Genomic DNA, 26191 nt, shown 5'->3' on the forward strand with positions numbered 1-26191 from the left:
TAGTTTGAAATTAAAATCGGTCATACCATTTTTCACCAAAAATCTCTAAATTTTTTAATCAGTTTTTTGTAGTTATTAAGTGTGTTCGGTTAGAAAAAGACAGTAAAACAATTAATTTAATACAAAAACTATCAACTAAAGTTGCGTATGTATAACACAGAGCCTATTGTTAATCTGGTCGTATAGAAACTATAAAAGTTAATTAATACTTTCTCTAGTAAACAATATCATTTCAAAAATTAAAATAGCTGACCAGCCCAAGGAAATCTCAGAAATAACAATTATTGAACTACTGAAATAAAAAAAGATAAGTATGATAGTGGTTTGACTTGGTTTAATGTAAAATATGATTTAAGTATTAAATCTAAACTTAAGAAATCAGATTGGTATTTTTTTTAATGTTGAAAAAAAAAATACTGTTAACTGTTAATCGACTAAATCAAATTTAAAATCTTAGTCAGTTTGTCACTTTTAAGTAGATGACATGCATTACACGCTTATAATATATCATACTTTTCTTAAAAATCGTGCAAAAAATTAAATTTTTAAAATTTTTTTTCAAAAACATATTATAAATAAACCTTTGGTTATATTTTATAAACTAAGTTTTTTTTTACAATATTTTTACATTTAAAATAAATACAAAAATAAATTAATTTCACATAATACATATGATACAAAAAAAAAAAATAATAATAATAATAAAATAAATAAATAAATAAATCCAAAAAAAAGGTACAAAAATTATTTTAGATTATTTTCTACGAGCATTTTGTACTGTAAATTGCAATACGTTTGCATATTATAATCATTCATATTATTCTACATAAAATTAACAATGAATTGTGTGGTTTCAAAAATAATCATTTCATTAAGAATGATACTTTTATGAATTATCTAGGATTAATAATTAATGTACATCAGTCAACTGATCAATATCATTTTACAAATCATAACACAATTGTTGTCATACATTTAATAAATTGTATAAAATATCATGCGAGGAATGTATACAAATATTAGTAATCTATATGTATTCTTAATCAACGGATGACGCAATAAAAACGATTAGGAACAATTTGTACATATATAATAAATATACATATTATATATATTGAAAACAGAAAAAATAGTTGTTTCTTATTGTCGTAGTGATAAATTGTAAATTGTTGTTTTTGTTGATTGTATCATTAACTTATTTTTTAAAACAAAATAAATAATGCAATTTTTTGTTAAGTTGACTAGAATTATTTGAATCTTAACAAAATACAATTTGAACCGAGCATCGTGTTGCGATTATAATGTACTAGGGGGGTACACACAATTAAATCGGGACAGTATTTTTTCTAAGGTGTAAGGAGTATGAAGGATTTTCTTCATTTAATTAACTTAAAAACTACACATTATATAATAATAAAAATAATATTTAAACCATACAAAACAATTTTGGTTAAAAAAAAACATAAAAAGTAGTTATTCAACAATAAGTCTTAATTAAGACTAAACTCATTATTCATCAGTCTTTTAAGCTTACAAAGAGAGCTACCCAATCACATAACTAACTCTGAAAGTCAAATTATAATTGTCATTATAAAATATCTAAAATATACAATGAATTGAGCGTTTTACTAGCAAAAATAATTAATCAATTTGTTAAAATTAAAATTAAAAAACAACACAAATTGCACTATTATATCAGTACCTAGTATTATGATGGCGTTTATGCCTTTTTGGTTGACGGTTGTTGTGATGATGTTTTGATGACGATTTATGCACACAAGGTTGTGCAGATGCGCTCATCATATTACCGTCGAGCTCAAGTTCAAATTTGGCTGTCACTATGCACCTGGTTGGTGCAGAAGTCTGAGTTAATCCTGTAGGTACAGACTGAGTTCGTTGTGGTGCATCAATTTCAGATCCACTGTCTGTACTATAGTCTGATTGGCTTGATAGAGATGGTGATATTGATAATGACTGCTAAACAAATTAAATAAATATTACATAAATTATTTATAAATTAATATTTAATGATTTTAAGTAAAGAAAATTTCAATAATTTTATTAAATAAAATGTAAAGTATAGACAGGCATGTACACAGAAAAATATTATAGGAAGTTATACGTTTTAATGGATATTCATATCTAAACAAATTACAAATTAAAAGTTATGTATAAGTAAAAAATATTTTTGTAAATGATTTTGAAGGAGTGTGAACCCCCAAATTATATACATACCCGAGTATGGATAGTAAATTAAACAATTTAATGGAGTTTAAACATTTTTTCAGATTCAATAATATGTAACTTTATCTAATATTATAAGTAGATATACGATATTAATGAATTTTGCCTTTTTTTTCTTTTATTCTATATAATACTATTTTAGTTAAAAATTTGTTTCATGGTCCCTTTATTCAGAATATGCTGATTTTATTTTGCATTTTTAGTCATTAATGTATTTTTAAGGGCATTAAAGTATTTTTTGGGGTCATTTTAGATATACTTTTAGATTATCAACATCGTATCTCTAATTATAAGCAATAATGTTTTTCCCCGTAAATGTAAAATATCGGAGGTCACAGGATAATATTTTAATTATATCACTTATTTCTGAGGAATTTGAATTTTATTTTGAAATTTTCAACGTTGCAAGTAATATGTGTCTCCAGCTTAAATTTAAAAATTTAAAATAGATTCAAAGTACAAATACCAGGAAGGGAAGACAATTTTTGATACATATATTATCAATGCCTGATCAGTGAGAATCTATGGAACTTACTTGTGACTTGGTCTTTTCCATATGAGCTATAGATGCAGAATGATAGGAACCAGATTCTTCAGCAATGGTGGACAATGATCCATCTCTAGGCACATAATGTAGTCCACCATGTGCTCGAGACGAACTATTTCCTTGGTGTTGTTGATGATGTCTGTGATGATTCTGCTGTTGATGATGATGAGTTCGATTAGATGGCGGTGGAGGTACTGATTGTCTGATGCTGGTATAACGAGCCCGTTTTTTGATTGGTTCTGGTGATGGTGTGCTTATACGGTCAGCATACTTCAATGGTTTTATCTGTGTAACAAGTTTAAATAGTTAATAATTAACAATTATTAAAATGTCTTATTGTTTTTTGTATAAACATTAAACATACCTCTGGTGGTGGTCCATACATAAATAAGAATACTGGTAAACACACAAGGCCATTAAATAACCCAAATACCGTATTAGCAATTAATATGAAAAAATATAATCTGAAATTAAATATTAAAACATTAAATATTATATATTTATAATAAAATAAATCTCATTTTACCTTGATACATAATTATTTTGGAAAACAAGCATTATAACAGCGATAACTAACGTAACTCCAGATTGAAGGATGATTTTAGACATATGATCTACAGAAAGATGTATTCGTCTGTGTCTATCGCCTATACTTGTAACAAAACTCTGTTGAATAAGAACACATGATTAATATCAAAATGCATTATTAATGAAAATATTCTGATTAACTTACCAAACAAAGGTGTATTGTGAACGCTGCGCCAGTACCTAAAGTACCAATTACTAATACAACGGGTATGGCGCTGAATTTTATGTAGGCAAATCCCATAAAACCCAAAATTTGAATAACTTGTGTAGCAGACATAAATAATGTTATAAGAGCGGCTTGGATATTGCATAGGAACAAACCACAGATTAAAAACAAAAAAAAAAATGCAAATGACATGGCCACTAATAAATACTGATTGAGTTCTTGATATTGTTCCCAATAAACAAAAGGGATGCCTGATGGATAATTGGGCAGTCCACGCTCGTCAAAATTTTTACATATGCCACGTACTGTAGATATAAATTTTGTTATTACAGAAGTTTCGTACAAATAACTGGCATAGAAGGGCATTTGAGCATAAATTATTGGAGATGATTTTACGATCTGTAAATCAAAATCGTTGGCTACGTGTGTCCAACGACGAGGTTCTGGACGGATATTAGCTTGAGATGCACCATATGCTAGTATATCATTAGATACCCATGCAGTCAATAGATTATAAAATGTTTCTTCATTAATGATGCCATTTTCATTGACCAGCCTGGCATTCATAACTAATGATTTATCAATCGGATTATCACTGTTGCCTGTTTGGACAAGTAACTTATAACCGAGAATACCATTTTCAGTAGCACATGACTCCCATCCTTCTTGACTTATGCATTTTTTTGCCCAATCTTTATCAAAAGCTTTTTGTAATCCTACAGAATAAATTATGTTAAATACAATATTCTTATAACTAGAAATAATATTACTAATGGGTATAAATTACCTAATAGCCATTCTTTGAATAATGTAAGCCACATCTGAGGTAAACCACCGTTATCATTTTTTAATATGTTAGGAACACGCATGAATGCATCGTGATATTCATACAATAACTTTTGATTCGTTGGATACTCAAAATCACCTCGTGTTACTGCGTGCATATTATAAAATCCAAACATCTGACCATATGTTCCAAGAAACTTTTGCTCATTAGTACCATTGGGCACCATTTCAGGTAATGTCAACCCAGCTTGAATTCTGGTAATTCCCCACACACTAATTCCCAATACCGCAATGAATAATAATATTACACGTATACGACATGCCCCGGTTGTCAAATACTGAACATATTTTTGAGCAATATCTTTAGGCTTCCAATTACAAAGATATGTTTTTTTTGTTATTGGAGTGTCCTCACAATCTGAATTTGGATCTTTGAATTCTTTCTGATGTACGATAAAAAAAAAAAATTACAAAATATTAATTAATAAATATAAACACAATTAAGTACTTTAGTAACTAACCAGTAATAAATTTGAAGATGCTAGAGTAGGTTTTTCAGTAAATTGACGCATTTGTCCATCAATTGTGCTTGCTGTTCCGAGAGAATTATTATTATTGTTAAAAAATGGCCATCGTAAGTCTTCAGATGGAAAACAACAAAATATATCAATTCTTGCACTTCTTCTTCTACGCACATCAAAGCTTATAAGAGATGTAACACCAAATAGTGTGGTAACCAAAACAAACATGGTCAATATAGCGACTTGCAGGCAAAATGCTCGTAATGCAGGAATTGGCACAACAGCAGCAACAGTAAAAATTGCTATGGTGATTAGAGATGTCATTATTATATTTGTTCCAGTAGATTTCAGCACCATTCCTACTTGTTTTTTACCGACGTGACAACTATATTTTTGAGTCTAAATTAAATATAAACGTGTTAGATTATTTTTTATTTACTTTTTAAAGTAAATAACTTACAGCTTCATCAAATCCATGACTTGATACTCGTTTATAACTGAACATCAATAAAAACATATTATTTACTCCCTGGGCTGTTGCAATTGAAATAACAACCTATAAGTTATAAATTAATAAGTAAATAATCTTTATCTATTCTTATTTTTATTAATAAAATTTATTCATTATGTATAATTCTATAAAATATATATACTATACATAAATATTATAAATAAAATAAATTCTTTGACTTACAGCTATAGTAGCAGAATGTATTTGAATTCCAATAAGACAACAGAAAGCAATACCAGATGCAATTGATAAAAGAATTAGCAGGAGACTAAACAGACCAATGATTGATTGAGACCTGACAGGGTCGAATAAATTTATTTGCATAAATGAAACATAAAGTAGCTGAAAAACATATAATTTACTATGATTATTTTGATTTATTTAAAAATTATATGAAAAAATTACCATTATTGCACATCCAATATAAATAAATTTAGGGTCCAAAAAATTAAATTGGTTAAGTAAGTCTTTTAGTAACATTGTTGAAAATGTATGAAAATCATATGGAATCATTGTTGCAGATTTAAGCACTTTTTTGACTTCCTATAATCATAAAATCAAATAATTACAACTAGTTAAAAATGTAACTAAAAATTATACATTAGTTATAAATATATATTATTTCATATGCTAACCTCATTGAATTTTTTTTGCCACATTTTGAGTACCAAAGCTGCCTTTTCTTGATCCCATGAAAAATGTAATACTTTATAACTTTGTAGCCAAAATTCATATAACTCCTTTTCCCCCATTAGTTGAAACACAGACTGCAATGCTTCAGCACTAAAAATTTTTATTTATACAAAATAAAACATTAATAAAAAATAAAATGAAATGTTTATCTTATTAAAAATTACTTTTGGATGTATCCTGTTTTATTTTGAGTAATACCGCCTAACAGCAATTCTTTAGGCCAGTGCATATATTTACTAGCAAATCCACGACAACCATTGGCCAATTCTGCTCCAATATCAGGGATCTGTAAAATTGTTATTATTTTAAAAATTGTTTTTGAGATACAATCTATTAAAGTAAAAATATAATTAAATCTTTTAATATTTTACCCCTACAATAATATAACAATGTAAGGGACTTTTGTTACCTACTTAGAAAAATATAGTTATCTTAACAACAAGGATGTGGGTACAGGAAATGTGGGCATTGATCTTGTCCCCTTTCATAATGAACGCCTTGTTAGAATAATAATGTTTTAATTATATTACACGGTTGATGAACATGAGTACCGATTATATTTTATATTTTTTTTTCATTTGAGATGGTGGTGCGTGTAAACTATACACTAAATAGATTTTTACTATAAGTACACTTACCTAATGCAGTTATATACATTAAAAGTATTACTGGGACACAATTTGTACAAGTTATAGGTATAACTTGTATAAGATTACAATTCTGTTTTAATAATTTGAATTCAAATTTTAAAATATAACTTGATGGGAATCTATTTTTAACACATACGATATGAATAATAAATAAATAGTATCCAAAGATGCAAGATCAAAATCATAAGATGGAAAATGATTATTATTTTAAGTTTTTATAATAAATTATTTACGGTCGGCTGATTGTAAAATTATTTACCGAGAATTGGAAACGATAAAAGAACAAAATAACAGATGAAACTAAAATGGCGAACAAAAAGACTGTCGGCATTTTTTCAAATAGTAACAATTGCAAAATGTCACACATTATGGTTAACCAAGGAAGAACGTATAGTGATTGCAATATTTGAATGGGTGTATCCAACGATGCATTATTATTGGACATTGGCGTGTAACTCAATCTTCTGACTTACAATGTGAAATATTGCTTTGTGATATTTTTCCATTCATATGAGGTCTTGCCCAAGAATATAATATATTATGGTGTAATATAGGCTCTCCAAGAATGTGACTTAAGCAGCAGGTGAACGCGCGAACGGTTTTCGATTTTTTTTTCTGCGCGCAATGGCCGGGAGGGAGGGCGAAGCCGTTAAATTATGATCAGGTAAAGTCATGAGCTATATAGTGTTACGACTGGGGACCGGCATTCTAAGAACATATCAAAAAATATAAAGACGCAAGGATGAAACTGTTCAGTGTTCGGGTTTCAATGCACTAACACACACACACACACACACCACACACACACACACACACACACACACACTGAAAGATATGGAGACCTCCCATGAAGTAAACAGGCGCGCGCTGAGTTGCCATTTACACAGTACACAAATGCCAAAAATAAAATATAAAATATTATTGAGATTTATTATTGCAATTCCGCGTGCAATATAAATGTGTTATGAAGAAAAAATTGTGTTTTTAACAAATTAGCCCACCAACATTGAGACCACCTTAAACAGACTATACATCCAAAATCAATCCACGGAATAATATACTTAGAACGTTAAATCAATTAATTACCAAATTAAGATGCTAATATAAAATATTCTATTTATTTAGTCTTTTAAATCAATAAATAGGTATAAATGTAGTTAATATTGTAATAATTGTACATAGGTATGTACGTTTGTATGTGTTTGTACTATGTTTCATCGTGTACTTGTGGATATTTACTTATTTTTTCATTTTAGTACAAAATATTTTAATTCATTATATAGGTGAGACATGTGAAAAGAATGCTATAATAAAAATCAAAAGTAAGGTGATATTGGTGTTTTTTTTTATGCGAAGGAATGCTTGGGTGCTGTGCAGTGTGCATTGTGTATAGCCCAAGGCCTATTACCTTAACCATAATGAAGGCATCACCGACCAAGAATGATAGCTCCAGAGTTGCGTGTGTGGTCCTCGAGTTCACTGGTATACCGACTTCAATTACCCCGAGCATCGGTGAAAAAGAAAGTGGGGGGGAGAACGAGTGAGCGAGTGTCTGGTTGTGTGTGTTTGGCTATGACAAGACATGAATAGGCTCCGTCGAACACAATGCCTCCCAAGAGGTCTTTGTTATGCAAATAAGTTATATATTATGTTGTCTGGGGGGGCCTAAATGTTACATATTGGCTAGATTCCTTACCTAATATACGAGTATACGACTTATAATCAAAAAAAAAGAAAGAAGACAAATAACACAGTTAACAAATAAATAGATATTTGAGCAAGTGAAGTTTACTAACTTTTCCTTTTAAAAATGTATTTGATCTAAAAAATTATATTGGATAAGCAAAAAATTGCAGTTCATTTTTCTATAATATTTATAGAAATGAACTATCAGCCCATAACACTTTGTTATCAATGTTTATAAACGATGCTCATTTTCTATTTATAGCTATAACTATTAGTAGGTTGTAATAAAAACGTTTATTTTTAAATTAATTAATTAAAAGATTTACCTCACATCCAATGTAATTATTTAAGTAATTAATAATAATAATACACAAAATACTTAAATGACAATGTTCATCCATTAATTTAAAATTAATTGCACTTGAAATATAATGTAGATTACATGCCAATAATTAACCAGTTCAACAGGTTGAATTAATGATACTATTATGATATTATTATGTTAATAGTTACAAGGTTGGGTATCAAGGTAATTATTAACAAATGTAAGCCTAAAATTTTACTAGTTATTTCACAAAAAGTTATAGTTGACAAACTCACTTTTTTGGTTTTTTTGTTTGGGGCTGTTTCAGGACAGTCAGGATCTTCTGGATCTAAGCAAAGTTTCTCTTGATAACCTGAATTGATTCCTGCCTAAATTTAAATTATTAATATCAATAAAAATTATTTTATGATATTTATATTTTATTCTATAGTAATAATATTCCACTTAACACTTACTCGTTTCATATAAGCTTCAAGCATATCAAATGGAAAAGTGGACTCTCCCGGCATGGTTTTAATAGATTTCATTAAACTTTGGGGATTTAAATTAGTCCATTTAATACCATTTCCAACACCACTAATTACAATAAAAAAATATAAATTTAGTATAATACCAACATTTAAGGCAAATTTTAACTTGGTACTTACGGGACTGTTATAGGATTTTCTGGTCCCAAAAGTTTGGAACCTTCCCAAAAACAATCTAAAGGAGTAATTATTTCGCAAGGCATCATATTTTCAAATATCTAGAAAATAAAAAAATTATTAATAAATAAATTTAGTTTTTGATAATTGGAAAAAAAAATTACAGTATCTATATAGTGAACTTCAAAATCTGGAGGGCTTGGCGACACGCAAATGTCTTTAAGACTCCATGTCCTGTTTAATAAAAAAGAAGAATTTATTATTTATTATTTGTAAAGAAAAAAAAATAATAAAACTTCAGATCAGGTGACTTACACGTCAAAAAGGTTGACTGTGACGTGAGATGCGGCTTTAAGGAGCTGCAGGTGAGCGAGTAACGCTTTTCTATGAAGAAGCCGCTGTTGAGGCACTTCCGGAGAAGTAGCCTCTTTGGCTGTCTGTGTGACCAACAAATGTACGACGCTTTCCGTTTCACCAAGCGCCGATTCTGAATAACGCAATTCCGTTTCCAGACGGCCTCCCGCTGTATAAATTATAAGTAAATAATTTATTTATAACTATAATTATTAGTTACTAATAACTGAAATAACTTACACTCAACCCATAACTGATCAAATTGAGAGTTCTTATCGAAGGCTTTGAATCCAGCCAACAGAACTCCGAGGCCCAACAACAGTGGGAGAAAGAATACATGAGTTTTGCGATGGATTGACCTGCCCAATCGCTCCAAGCACTTTTGCTCCCAAGCTCTAAACCGCACAGCACACAAACGTCCCGAAGCTTTGCCCTGAAACCACAAATCTTAGTGTTAGGTATATTTACATTTTATATGATTAAAAGGTTTAAATTACTGATTTTAATGATAATGCCTAATAATAATTATCAACAATTGTTAGGTAATTGTTTCCGACGACAGCCGTATAATATGAATCTAATTTTAAACAGGTAAGAGTTAAGTAATAAAATACAATATTATAGTACGTAATATTAGTGTCTAAGTAAAATATTTAATAAAATATGAGAACCACTGTTTCGAGATCAGTGGGAGCAATGTGCCAGCTGGATGTTACTTCCTTAACGCTCGTGTACACTCACACACACACACATAATATATCCATATACATAGGGACAACATTGTGTTGTGTGAAATCATGAGGACCACCCAGACACCTCAATCACAGGGAAAAGGAGACTGGTTGCAACATATATAATCATTCCTGGTAGCAATAGGCCCAGTATACTGTATGTAATAGAATGACTATTTTAAAAACATATGCCGAACACTTAGGTTTTGGGTCAAAAAATAATAACTACATTAACCTTCCTGTTTTAAAGGCTAGATATACTTATACATTATTACAACTATACGTAATATCGTTACAACTTGAACATAATGTATAATTATTAACTACATTTAAAAACAGTTATTATGTTTGTAATCCATATTTAATGGGTTATTAAAAAAATTGAAATAATATAATTTTAATTAATACAAAACATTAACAGCCACGATCATATTATTATTGTAACGATATTTTTTCAATATAAAATGACCCACACAGTTTAGTTTGTTAATTGTTTTATTACTCTTATTAATATTATTCATCATTAAATATCATGCATTCAAATTTATATAAGAAGTAAGCTGTCATTTTCTTATCGAGTGAAACTTGAAACTATTAAGAAATATATAATAATATAATAAAAGACGTAAGTAATAAGTAGGTAAAATGATTTTTTCTTACGGGTAATAAGTACCTACTACTTGTATTTACAGATACCACTATACCAGAGAAATAATCAACATATATATAGCAACCATAATAAAAAGAAACCCGACAGAAGATTGAATTGTTGCATTGTACTGTAAGGTAAATATTTTACACTAAGTATATTACAATTTTTTGATAATCATTAAGTGATAATTTTTGTACTTTATAGACATAATACGTAATATAATTTTATTATGTTGTGAGTTAAAATGATATGTAGAGTTAAAACAATATGAAATAAGGATTTTCCCGATTTTTTCTTTTTTTTTAATTTCCAACGCTAAAAATGAAAAAACTGAATTATTAAAAAAGGCATGACGAAATATTTCAACTGTCAGGCCTACTTGCTTACCAACATTTATACTACTCACCTCACATTTAGTCACTGACTACTGAGATACGAATAAAAATGTGACGATGAACATTTAACTGACGAATGAACAAAACCACCAATACCAACCCTATTAAATACGCGTTATGTTTAAAGGCCGATAGTCTCCTACAAAAGGTGTCCCGTGTAATATGTACACAAACATATGATTACATCCTTGAATACGATAATACAGTAGGTATAGTCGTATAGAGGAATCAAAATCACTCCTAAGGAACATCCCTTACGGTCTTATGTACGGGTCAAAACGTCGTTTTTAATCGCTTTTTTACTAAATAATATATAATTTTATACTACTATAACGTTACCGTTAAGATAGTAAGATTTAACATATTGACTTATCAAAAAACTAAAACCACAGTCCTTAACATGCATTTAACACTTATTCAGGGTTGCATAATATATTAATGTATGATTAAATTAATAGACCATTAGCTCACTATATTAATTCATTAAATGCTTAGTGATCGTTTGTACAAGTGCAACCCGATATTAATATCTTATAGTGTAATACGATAACCGTTCATCAGTCATCACCAAGTAAATATTCAAAGTATATTATCACTCTATAAAGTGATATTGTTATATTAATATGAAGTATATATTGAAGTCTTCGTTTTTATAAAAAAAAAAAAAAAATTGAAATGTAGATGATAATAGGTACAAGGATATTCTAGCTATAATCATTGATTAATGAATGACAAATGTTAAAAACGTCATTAATTATCAAAATTATTGTAAGAAAAATTTTACGAAACACCGAGTTTTGCCCTGAATTTTTATAAATATTATAAAACGTATAACTTTTAATAAGTATAAGCATTTACCATTTTAATAATCTATTTAAAATTATATCATGTGTATAATATAATGATTATCAATTCACAATATCTTTAAGAAAACGTAAGGATTTTAAAACGCTCAATTAAATACTACTTTTATATCAACTTAGAATCATTTTTCGATTATGATTTGTAATGATTTATACTAATAGTAGTAATATGACACTGTCTTTTGCAGTGGGTAAGCCAAATGAGACGAGGGCCAAAGAAATATGAAACAGTTAAACAGTCTCTGTAAATATTATTTTTTTTAAAAATTCTTTTTATGCCAAGACATTTTATGATGAGTCTTTATGTGGGGTGGTTTGGTATACTGCGGTCGAAGTATTTGAACGTTTCAGAAGATATAGGTACCTATATTTGTATTAAATATGTTTAATGAACCGGCACATTTCCAACACAAAGGGATAGTCGACATAATAGATGGTTCATAACAATTTTAAAATTGCAATACGAGACACATTTCAAAAGACATAAAACCCCATACAAAACTAAGTAAAATTAGAAGTTAAATATAACTGTAGGTCTATAACTCGTGGATTGAACACATACTATGCAGTATGCATAGCATTTAAAATATTAGAACAAATTTAACAGAGCATTAAATCAAGAAAACACAAAGAAATTGAAATTATCAACACCGGTTCTGATTTTGTTTATTAATTAAAATTACTAATGATATACGTCATAGTTTTCTAACCATGTGTCACGTACGTAATTCTACGATCGAACTTAGGTGTCTACACATTTTTTTCACAATTATTTTTTACGTCTAAAATAACAGTAAATGACAAGGTAATGAAAATTAGTAATTACACTAACGACGGCATAATCACACAACGTCGTAAATATTTTATTCGAACGCTTGTCGTAGAAATTCGATACGGCGTACGATTTCCACATTTCACAAGGTACCTATCTGCAAACCCATGACATGAACGAACGGCGACTCCGTGGTAGGTACTGATAACAAGAATATTATTAAAACCAACATCAAGACTTGGAGATCATTAGCCTGAGAATAAGGTCAATTAAATTGAGCCTAAGGGTGAACTCAACGCAGATAATATTAGGTATAATATATTATACAGGATTGTTAAGTTAGCATTTCAGAGAGAAGTGTCGTAACGTTAAAATCTATGTGCGATACCTTGTAAAGTTGTAATGCACATCGTCACCGTAAATTAAATAACGCAAAACCACGAAGATTCGAACGTACCTTTTCAATTTGTCTACGTGCGACCTGTGCATCTTGAAATGTGGTCCTCACGTACAAGTCCACTGAAACTTGGTCGACCATATCTCCACTGCATCACTTTTAATCGAATGTATCCTCATTGGGAAATAAAAACGATTCGCGATTGTTCGTCATAAAAAATCGTTTCGGGGTAAATGATTTTTAAGACGGAGAGCGACGTTTAGTAACTACTAACACTAGATAGTAACCTAGATAGTTTTACCTACCTAGGTAATGTTGTTTATTGTGCGGTACCTATGTACCTTTATACTTTTATGTATTATATCATATTACCGACCGGACAACCACGGTGTTTGATAGAATAAGTCATACATTATTGTGCGGAAAAAAATACACTACGATAACAATACTCAATTCAACACAATCCGATATTATCGCATCAAATTACGGGAATAAACCGTCACGAACTCGGCGCACACGATATTTACACGTAGCTATGTATTATATTATTTTTTAAATTGTTAACAATTTCTCGTATTAGACGATATTACATATTACACAGACGAGCACCACGCACACGGCATAACACACGCACACACACTACGGTAAGAGAACGGCGAACAGCGGCCGTAGGCGCACGGCGGAATGTGGAGAGCTGCGTTCGGCGCGGCAGTCGGATCGGAATGGGAGAAGGTTTCCCGAAGAGACCGTTCAACAGCGCCGACGAGTGTGCCCGGCACGGTGGTCTCAAGTCTGCGGCGGCAGTGGCGCGGTGGGCTGGCGGCAGATGGCCGAATTTCTCCCACTACCCGGTAATGTTGTAACCGTGGTTATAACTCACGGTCGGCAGCACCGTATATACAACGTACAGAATAATATGGAATATTATTACGGCCCGTAGTAGTAGTAAGTTGTTCATGGTCGGGGCCGTCGTTACAGTGCCGGCACCGGACGCGACAGACATTACCGTGCGGGAACGACGGCACAACATCGCAGGCAGCTGCTGCTGCTGCTGCAGCAGGCTGCTACACACACGGCGATAATAAATACGTGCGCGGGCGCGCGCCCTTGTTTTTTCTCTGTAGATCGCCGCAGCCTCATCTGCCGCCACCAAACGCATTTTTAGTCGCCGCCGTGCGTACGAAAACACGACTTCCGCGCAAGCGGCCGCCCAGATGATTAAACGTCTCTCTCCGGTCAAGATATTCTAATATTATTTATGTTTATATGTATATAGGTTAGGTACCTCGTTAAAAAATAAAATAAATAAGTACAATGTTTTTGGTACTTGTTTGTTACGCCCCGCCACCAACCCGAACAAAATTATCAACTCGCTACCAGGTGATCTTACATCAGCAGTCTTTGATCTAAAACCTTAAATTTCGATGTCACAGTCGATCTCTATTCTCTGCATTTCTATGATATCTTACATGTAGGTTAATCTGGTAATATTTTACCTAATTAAGGAAAAATGGCAAATACCTCAAATAATATTTGGTAAATTGTATTCTATTTGTGTCAATCGTGTTGGTATATTTTTGGTTTATCACTATATGCTGTGTGTACCTAATTGTAATTTAAAGTCAACAAATAACGATATGTTTAATATATTGGAATTCGATTTTTACAACAAAAATTATTGTTAAAAGGTTAGAACAAATACAATGTTTTTTCGACCCAAACGATTATTAATTGTAACATATGTAACCACCACCTACCCATTAAACGCATTAAAGTCCTTATTCCTCAAGCCGGGTTCAGAGCTAGTTCGTCTGCGTGTCGTGTGCCTTATTTTTTTTATCTATTTTTATTAAAAACATGCTTTCATTCGAAAACCATTCGTCGTGATTTGTCTATTGGGAAATTCCCTACAGGGTTGGACAGATTGAACTTAGGAGTTGGGACATATATTATTGAACCTAGCTTTATATTATAAATTATATTAGTGGCGGATTGGAATTTTGGGCCAAGAAATTACCATGTAACAGATCCGCCCAATAGGTACATAATAAAAATTTTTTTTTTAGGAATGTTCTTATTTATAATGTAATATTTTTAATACAAGTACATCGGCCCAGAGTTATAATATGACTACCGGGATACCAGGAACTTTCCTGGTTATGGCTAATTTGCCGTTGAATATTATGCGTACTGCACAGCTATATACCAACTGTTGTGTATAAACGCATGATACATGTATACTGCATAATTTACTAATTGTTTTATAAAAACAGTGCCAAGAAATCTAAGTTGAGCTCACGTCATGATGAAATGTAGGTATGTTCACAAGTGTGTCTCCCACTCAACAGTTATTTTTGCAATAAACAAAAGTTATCCCAATTATATAATATTATACTATAGCCTATAGATACCTATATAGTTATGCGGTGACGTATTTAGAATTTTATCCAGGGGGAGGGAGGATGTACGTTGAAAAACATAATGTGTGGGTATTTTCTAATATCTAATCCATTTTATGGGTAATAATTTCAAAAAGGTTGGGAACCGCTAGTTTAAGACAAACAATTTACATCTTTATATAAGTAAAATCATATAATATATATATATATATATTATATACACGGTATATAATTGGTGTACTATGGTACGTGACACTAAAAATGTATATCGTCAATTAAAATGTTTAGGTAACTGCCTTAGGGGGAACACGAACACCGAATACATACCATTAGAATGGCACTAATTATTGCTTGATGAAACTAAAAACATACCATATACTAATACGAATCAAATTAAATACAAATAGTTCGAGGTATCGGCTATGGCATGTTGTTATTTAAAGTTGTCTAAAACACTATATTAGGCGTGTCTGTATACTCTGTTGAATGTTGTAGTGCCGTATGACAGTTTAATAATATATTTATGTATTGTATATAAAATATAAACATTATCAAAACGAGTTTTTTTTAAATTCTTATTTCTTAATAATATCAATATATACATTAGTACAAACTGCAAGTATAAACTGTCCATGTAATACATTTTCAATATTTTGACAGTCCAGCTTCGAGAACTCGAGTGTAATCCTCTCTCGAACTTCCTCTCTGATATAGCCCATTTAAGTACCTACTAAGACATTTTTATTATTGCTTTATATATATGAAATATCCTTATTCCTTATATATATAATCATATATAAATATTGTATAGGGATAATATTAACCACTTGAAGTGTTTAATAATACTGCAACACTATTTCCCTTAATGCGTACGTACAAGGATATAGGTCTAAGGCTTATTTTCATAAACTACTAACATGTGTTTTACACTTTTACTATCATTGGTGCGTGTATGCTCAAAATATAGTAATCGCGTGTACCAGGTTTATATAATATATATATTATGTTAACTAGTTATTATACGCATACTCGAGTCTTGCATTTGCATAATATATATATATAATGATCATATATACAGTCAAACTATCATTCCGGGACTAATGAAACCGCGCATTTTTCGATAAAATAATGTATACATCGTGTCAAATAAATATATAAAGACGACGATAAAAAGGAATAATATTTTACGCCATGTGATCAATACTCGAAATTTCGAGAACTCCCCGCGGATGTTAATAAAATATTATTATATTATATTATTATATGTTGTAGGTAGGTATATACTCTATCCAATAGCCTCGCAGCATCCAAGCAACGTTCGTGTAGGCTACGTGGGTCGGCGGCTCGAGCTCGCGCGCTTGTGTGTGTGTGTGTGTGCAGTCGCCGCGGCCGCTTCGGTTGTACGTGTGCGAGGCCAACGGACCGTGTCAAATGTACCGCTTTTGACGTCGGACGCCGCCGCCGATATAAATTCTTGAATTTTCCTTGCCCTTCCTCCTCTCATCACACACACACACACACACACACACACATACATATACGCGTATAATATACAACACTATATACACGGTCGTGTCTTCGTCGCCGCCGTCATTCATTGTCAGCATATAAATATGGTATATATATATATATATATATATAGTATATATGTACGGTAATTTGTGATTGTCCGTTTCCAGTCATTAGGACCGGACGCACGGATGCTGCGGCGGCGGCCTCAGCCATCTCTATATAATATAATGTATAATACACGTCGAACAGACTTAACAGACAATTTTATAAAATATATTATATTATATATATAAATATATGTATATATACTTAATACCCATAGGTATACAGTGTACGTATGTGTGTTTGTGCGTATATATACATATATATTGCTGTAGCGGTTGTCTTTGAGAGGGTGGGCAGGGCGGGCATGTCGCGTATAGTCGTCATCAAACTACCCGACCGGATCATATAATATTATCAACGTCGGTGACGCCGAATATAATATATATATTATATATATATATATGTATATAATATAATAAACGCTACTTCACATCTGTCGTACACGCATGTTCACGCTTATTATAAATGCTGCAGCGTCTGCAGTCCAAGCGGTGGCCAACCCTCGAACGTCGTTACTCGTTTAGAATGTTATCTTTTATGCGAAAGGCCAATGGGAACTGTATGTGTAAGACGTATATTATATTACGTCAATATACAAAATATAAAACGTAACATTATGGATTTTATGGAAATCTTTTATTTTTAACCCTTGGACCCTTCTGAAAATATACGTTCCAATAAATTCGCAGTAGAAGAGCTTCAATGGCGTATTAAACACATAAAACAGATGCATTTCATGTAAATGTCCTGTTTCTATGGTGGTTGTTATTGGTTTTGTCACATGGTCCAAGTGAAAGAGGAAGTCAACATCGATATATATTGATAATCCTTGACTTCATAGCGCTAATTCAATTAACATATAAACTAATATTTTTACTTGGTGCTATAATTGCTTCCGAGTTTCAAAAATAAAATCAGTAATCACTATTGACTATTGTTATAAAATAGAATAGAGCAACTGAGTAGGTACGTTCTTTAAAAGTAATACAAATTAAAAACATCTGATGTTAAATAGATAATGGACATAGGTATTTCTACTTATAATTAACAATGAAATTATTTTAAAAACCATTAATTATGTTTACGATAATAAACACAATTTATTAAAATAATTATAATAATGTAAAATTGTATTCAGGACTCAGGTATATAATATGTCCTATTTTGATATATACTTTTATATTATACATATACATAAACTATTCACAATGTTATATAACATTTAATATATCTATGTAGTGTAAACGATGACCTGAAAATAGACACGTTTTTACTGTAATAATGGAAAATAATACAGTTCCTACATATCATTAAACGTGCGTAATGCGTCCATGGCTATAATTGAAAGCCAGTGGTTGGATTCATGGGTAGAACAGATAGGTAAATATTATACGATAGGAGAAAAAAAATAATATCGTATTCTAATTTTTATATATGTTCTACAGACTACAGATTATATACCTAAAAATTGCCACAGGTAAGCACGACGGCTGTATTTAAATGAATTACAGTTGATAGCCCCCCCTAACAACAGAAAATATAATTTTTTACGAAAAATGAAACTAAAAGTAATTCTTTCATTATTATACTCAGTAGCTTACTGTAGCTTACTTGGATGAGCCATTATCACTATTATCAACATAACAATAAAGTATTATCATACAATTAATACAAATTCATTAATACATTATTATTATTTAAATATGCATTCAATTTTCACTAATGTATTTTAATAGATTGTCATTTTTGTAAAGTTATAACTTAATATTCAAATCTAATTGATTTTAGATATTTTATTAGAGAAATTTTATTCTATTAATTAAGTAATAAGTAGGTATTATACATATAGGTAACATGGTTAAATCATTTTGTAAGCAGATAAATTTTTGCACAAGTCAATTTAAAAATTAAAAATACAATACTTATATTACATTATTTGTGAATTTTGTATAGTATTTATATATACAGAAACACATGCATCTTGTAATTATGAAAATAAATTATGATAGCGATAGATGATGATAATATGTATTTAAAGTTAAAAGTTTAGATTCTAAACTTAAGTGGCTAATTAGGTATAATATGCTGCTATGTTATAGTTTTATTGTTATAAGTTTTAAGCAATAGAGGGAAAAACGTATTTAAATTGACTGCCAAAATATGATCTATAAATAGGCTATACTAGAGAGCCTATATAAACTATATAGGCTCTCTAGGCTATACCTATTACCTATGCTCAAATCATTAAATATTATTTCATTGTTAATACATATTATACAGTTACTATAAAACTATAGTACTTATACAAAAATATATAAAAACTACACGCAATGTTTTATTTCATAGTTTAAAACGTAAAATTAATTTTCTTTTACTATATATTTCCTGATTTTCTTGTTAAATTTATTTAAATTTAAGTTTTATGTAAAGTATAGGTATATAATATTATTAGAACATAAAAATCGTTTTAGAATATTTTAAACTAAGATGCGTGTTTAACCTTTAAACGACGAAAACATGAGTTATTACTTATAAGATTAAAAGTCGGCAGACTGAAAAATCACAAACATTATTTTACCTATGAAATATATACCTTAACGAAACGTGAAATTGAATATGCGAGATTAAAGAATAGAGATTAGGTTTATGGGTTTTCTCATATTTCTTGAATATTTCTTACTTCAATGGTATGATCGTAATCAAATATAGATAGACACGTAGTTAATTTCTCACGCATCTGAGTATACTCTCTTGTGATTCGTTTATCACTCCTCAAGTCTTACAGGATAGACGTTAGTGTTACATAATATAGTACAACAAATTATAAAAACGACTTTATTATGATCACGTGAACTGTAAAACGAACAGCGAAGTTGTATAGATTTTTTAAAATTTTTATTGCCAGTTATCCTTCATATTTTGGCACAATTATGAAGTATTACCAAAGTAAAAACTGTTTATTAAAATAAGGTTCATGTAACTATAATATAATTTAAGCTACGGAAGTTGTAGACATTTATGGCTCATCATTTTCGGCATTTATATAAATACTTCTTCAAGACCAGTTTTTGAAAATGTGTTTCAATTTATACTATTAAAATGTAAATGTATAGTATGATCACAATATGCCAGTGTGTGATATAAAAAATAATACATAAACAATATGAAATTTTAATAACATAATAAATTAATTTATACTATGGTCATTAATTAGAATTAATATTTTAAAATTGTTGTTTATTTATTTTAATACATACAAAATCATTATAGCTGTTACTTGGTGCCTACATCATCTAGGTAGGTACTTAAACAAATATAAAGTAGTAGGTACAAATTAAGAATAAATTTGTAAAACTACACAGTGTAATGTCTAAACTCTAAATAATTAATTGAAATGTTACATGTTTATAATTCATACTTTAGATAATATAGTTACCTTTATACTGAAGTGGAAGTAATTTTTTTTAAATTATTGTACCACAAAAAAAAAAAAATAAGAAAAAAAGCAAATTTTTATAATTTTATATGTATAAAAAGTTAAAATTTACAATGACCTATACATTATAATATACAAAACTAGCTTAAGATTTTGTATTCACTCGAGAAAATTTTTTTTAACGTTTATTAGTTATTCTTTATTTTGAACGACATTCCTATATAAATAAATAAAAAAAAGTTTCATAGAGTCATCAGATAAAAAGCCATTAATTTATAAATACCGATTTATACACGTGTATATATATAAGGATGGTAAGGATAAAGATATAAAATGGTTAACTGATATATATTATATAAATTTGTATAGGTAACATAATAAAAATGTTATATTATATGTATTATTACAGTCCGAAAAAAATAAAATAATTTTTTTCGATTATTATAAGAATATTTTATAAAGTATATATTTATAAAAAAGGTCACGGGGGACATTCATCCCCTATATCCCTCCCCCCGTGTATCAAATGATTACTAACTTGATATTTGTTTGATGCTTTTAGTACGATACAATCACTAAAAAAATATTTTATCGCTGTTTAGGTCTTTATATATAATTATTAAATACAAAGTAAACATATTTTGTTATATGTGTGTGTAAATAATATAATATAACGAAAAGATCCAAATTCTAAATAAACAAAAAATAATAAATTAAAACAAAAGTAGGTAACTACACGGAAATAATTGAAATTTTTTGAATTGTAGTTTGTTAAGTTTGAGTGAAAATAGATTTACATTATTTAGGCTTCCTATTTATATATGGAGGAAAAAATATTTTAAAAATACCGAAAATTCAATATATAGGTGGTTCCGGTACATATTCATATAATTTTGCGGAACAATCAAACTATTATTCCCATTATTGAAAAATACTAAGTAAAAGGTATATATACCTGTAACATTTGTACAAATGAATGTAGACATGTAGTACCTAATAATATAAGCGAATGAAGATATTCTTATTGCAAAGAGGCGTTGTGGGTCGCTACAAGTGCGGCGGATGGGTGGTCAATAGAGATAGCTCTATACACGCATTATATATAAATACATATATTATATAGTCATATAGAAGCGCATATATACACAACATAATGTAAACGAGGGTGTTCCACGTGTGTGGTCTTGGTCCGATAAACGAGCGCGTGTATATAGGTTTCTTCTGGTAGCTGCTGTTCTTATATTCTCAATATTATACTACGGCTATAGTGGCGCCGATGTTTATTTACATTTCCTCCCCTCTCAAGAACGAGAAGCGTCCCCGTCCATGCTCCTCCTCCGACTCGTAAACCACTCGCGGCACAAACGACATATTATACATGAATTATACATTTTAATTAGGTATATTATTAAATCTTTTTCAATAATACACGAACACATAACATCATATTACAGTATTCTGTAGATTTACGATTTAACGGAAATGCATAATGGAATAATATAAGCGAACGGGATAAAACGAAACATATAAACGATTCATTTTTAATTAGTAAAAAAGCGGACAACTTACGCTGTATAATATATCTATATAATATTATATACTATAAGTACAGTTGGCGACGACAGTGGCAATCGCAATAGCGTCAATATATTATAATTTATAATAATTCGTGTGTGGTACCTACGTTGATACCATGTATACCATGTATTATTTTACACATTTATTAGGTATATAAAATATAATTTGTTGCGTTGTATTTTTACCGCACGACATTATAATATTATATTAGTCGTAATACACTGCACATGATATTATGTAATATTATAGGTTTTCATCAGATATTTGTTTTACACAATAATTTATCTACACTGCGCACAGTAGCTCAATATTTTTGTATGTAAAACCCGTCTAAAGTGTATAATACTAATCGACTGTACGCGGTAGCTATAGGTATATCTATTGGGCGTGGCAAAGCACAACTCACGTCCAATGAGTTTTTAATTTGTATATTTCGGACAAACATTATAAGAATACCAACAAAAATATTTAATTTTCAAGTCTATTAAAAAAAAAAAATACGACTTACTAATACTTATAATATATTTTAAATAATAATAATAAAAAAAAATGATTTAAGTAAATGTTTTTGCTGACATATTTTAAATATTTATTTAGGTACTTGATGATATTTGTTGCAAAATATTAAATTTTTAAAATGAAAACACGTTTTACGACAAAAAACATATTCTTCGGTAATAAAACTAAAATACTAATAGGTACTTAATACTATGTGGCTAAAATATATGTACTAGATTTATGAATTATGAATAACTTAAAAATATAACTAAAAATCAACATGTTCAACTATAGTACCATTAATTTATAACGACGAATTGTCAGTAAGAAAAGACAGACCGATAGATTATAGATCAATATTTCTAGAATAAAACAATAAAAATTTTCAAAATTATATAAAAGGCTAAAAATGTGATAAAAATTTTTTTTTTCTAAAAATTTAAAACGACATCAGTTCCAATGTTAATTTTATAGTTATATTGTTTTGTTTTAAAACTCAACAAAACGCATAATTTAATAAAAATATCATGCTATATACAACGTTAACGAGAAGGGAATATACTATATATATATTATAGTATGAATTAACTAAATTACAAAATTCAACGAGAAAACACTGCATAGTAAAAAACCTTAACTATAGTAAATAACAGTCTAATAGGGTATAATAGACTGTTGTCAAATCTACCTTACAATTGTTACAAACAAAAAAAACGTCATTACTTACATAATTATATTGTATATTTTGTATATTAACTATTTTCATAATTTATAACTAATATAACTTAATGCATTATCGATTATATATTCATTTAAAATAACAGTAGGTATATTACTGTTTACTTCAACTAATATTAATATTATACTTTAAAATAAATGTCCAAAATAGATAGTTAATAAATAATTATTTATTTATAATAAATTGTTAATTGAATAATATGAAATTGATGCATTAATTGTTTTTTAAATAATTAAATAGCTATATTATATACACATTTAAAACAATTTACTATTAATTTTTAATTTAATTGAAAAGTAAAATTCAAATAATTTAAAAATATATATATTTCCTATTCTTCTGCAGATTAGTCAATAGTTGTACTTAAATATAGTTAAGCCATATGAATCTGACATAAAACGAATGATAAAAATAACTATAAGAGTATATATTCAAATGAATATTATAATCATTAATCACGTTAGGACGTTAGGTGTATTAGATATGGCGTTATAGGATCATTAAAGGTTTAAATATATCTAGGTACTATATAATATTTTATATATACCTATATAGCCTACAGCAGCTATAGTTTAAACTCTATATAAATTAATATACGTTTACAACATATTTAGGTAGGTATATAGATCATTTATAGCACATACAAGGATTTGCTTAAAACTATATCATGTCGTCGTCGAATATTCTTATATTTTATAATATATTTTTTATATTGGTCAGCGTTCCAGAATGAACTTATAAATAATAAAGTATACAGCTAATCAACCCAAAAGAGCTAAATTATTTCATTTTTTAACAAGCCACTTATTTTTTATAATTTTTTATCTTATTATTGTCTGTCGAGCATTGGGTATACTATCATATATGATATATATGTATATAAATATAGGCACCTACTCGAGCAGTCACGCGGCTGGTACAGCTCAGAAAGTCGGTTACTTCTACATATATAGCTATATACGCTCAGCAGACTTTATATTAGTCAATACAATAAAATCGAAATTCAAAATGCGTAAAAATGTATAATGCATATTATTATATAGAATGATTTACCAAGCACGCTTATCCTCTTTTTTCTTCAATAATGAAGTTATATTCAATACATTTTATACTTCTTAAAGAATATTATATCATGTGAAAAATCGGAATAAAAATAAGTTCGTTTTTTAACGAGAAAACGAGGGTAAATCACCCCATGCATAGATTATATCATATAAGTACCTGTTCTGTCCGGTGCTTCGGGATCGTGGCTTGCAGTAGTTGTTTGTAGTGTTCGGCGGGTAACATGTCTCCAGTAAGCGCTTTATATTATATATTACTACTACCACGGCACAGATTTACACACGTCACGTGGCACATAGGTCGAACGTCCGTACGTTTGGCACAGAATATGCTCCATGGCCAATTGTCACACTTGTACTGTACCGGCGCAACAGCGTTCGGCGGGCGGAAACGCGAGCCCGCGACGACGATGATACGTGTATAAACGCGCGCCGCGGTTCGCTATCCTCCGCGTTCACCGGCCGGTTGCGCGGGACTCGCAGCGCGCCAACCGGCTACATCGGCCAACACCCCATCGTCATTTTACCATCGGTAAATTGTACGGATTTTACCGATATACATCGCATGTTGAACTCATAACAGCTTAGTGTTTATGATAGTATGATAGTTCTGGAATACTGGAAAATTATTCAATCAGTATTATATTTAATAACTATTAAGAAAAATTGCGGAATATGGGAGTAAATTTTATATAACTATACCAGTTTTCTACAAAATCGATTTTGTATATTTTTAGTTATAAAAATAAAATAAATTTTGTCAAAAACTGGTATTGAGTAAATATTTCTGTTTACCCATTATTTTTTTCATTTTTTTCTGTATTCACCCCCCCCCCCCCCCCCCACCCACCCAAAGGCTAAAGTACCAATTAAGTAGAAAAAATTGAACATTTTAGATGAATTTTTGACTTCAATGTTGAAAATAAACTAAATCTTCTGATCCCAAACGCGAAGAAAGACACAAAACGAATATATATATATATATATATAAATATAAAAACGTAAAAACTCTACCTTAATATTCCTTGGCCCTTGATTCATTTTGAATGCAATATAGCAGTCAGATTAAGAATACTTTAAATTCATATAATCACACTTTTATGTCAAGCATTTAAGGTTAAAGTTTTGACAAAATTTAACGAAAAATAATGATTTTTTCCTCAATCAATTTATTTAATCTTCTATGATTTTTTTGATTGCTCTCTAAATAACTTGAAAACTTATGCACATTTTATCGAAAATTTGTATAATATGATTATTTTAGTTTGGGGATGTGTAAAAACAGAATAGATGATATACATAGACATAGGTATATTATTTTGAAAATATAGTCTTTGG

At 29.7% G+C, this 26191-nt stretch overlaps 1 protein-coding gene across 3 annotated transcripts; it reads right to left on the reverse strand.

Moving 5' to 3' along the window:
• Positions 1–569: 569 nt before the first annotated feature.
• LOC114121827 (protein patched) lies at positions 570–25281 on the reverse strand. 3 transcript variants are annotated; one of them, XM_027984327.2, is made up of 19 exons: positions 25014–25281; positions 9956–10148; positions 9677–9884; positions 9526–9595; positions 9365–9462; positions 9173–9293; positions 8993–9085; positions 6221–6342; positions 5999–6146; positions 5769–5906; positions 5547–5705; positions 5313–5408; positions 4853–5251; positions 4333–4774; positions 3525–4261; positions 3318–3457; positions 3156–3255; positions 2780–3076; positions 570–1977 (listed from the first exon to the last, which is right to left on the reverse strand). In XM_027984327.2, exons 1-19 carry the CDS (start codon positions 25077–25079, stop codon positions 1696–1698), a joined length of 3909 nt encoding a protein of 1302 aa, XP_027840128.2. In that variant the 5' UTR covers positions 25080–25281; the 3' UTR covers positions 570–1695. The 3 variants fall into 3 exon arrangements, with proteins under 3 accessions (XP_027840128.2, XP_027840120.2, XP_027840111.2); XM_027984319.2 differs by lacking the exon at positions 25014–25281 and adding an exon at positions 13586–14567 and having other exon boundaries at positions 570–1974; XM_027984310.2 differs by lacking the exon at positions 25014–25281 and adding an exon at positions 13586–14545.
• Between the last annotated feature and the right edge of the window lie 910 nt (positions 25282–26191).

The sequence above is a fragment of the Aphis gossypii genome, chromosome 2 (genome assembly GCF_020184175.1).
Source record: "Aphis gossypii isolate Hap1 chromosome 2, ASM2018417v2, whole genome shotgun sequence".
NCBI lineage: Eukaryota > Metazoa > Arthropoda > Insecta > Hemiptera > Aphididae > Aphis > Aphis gossypii.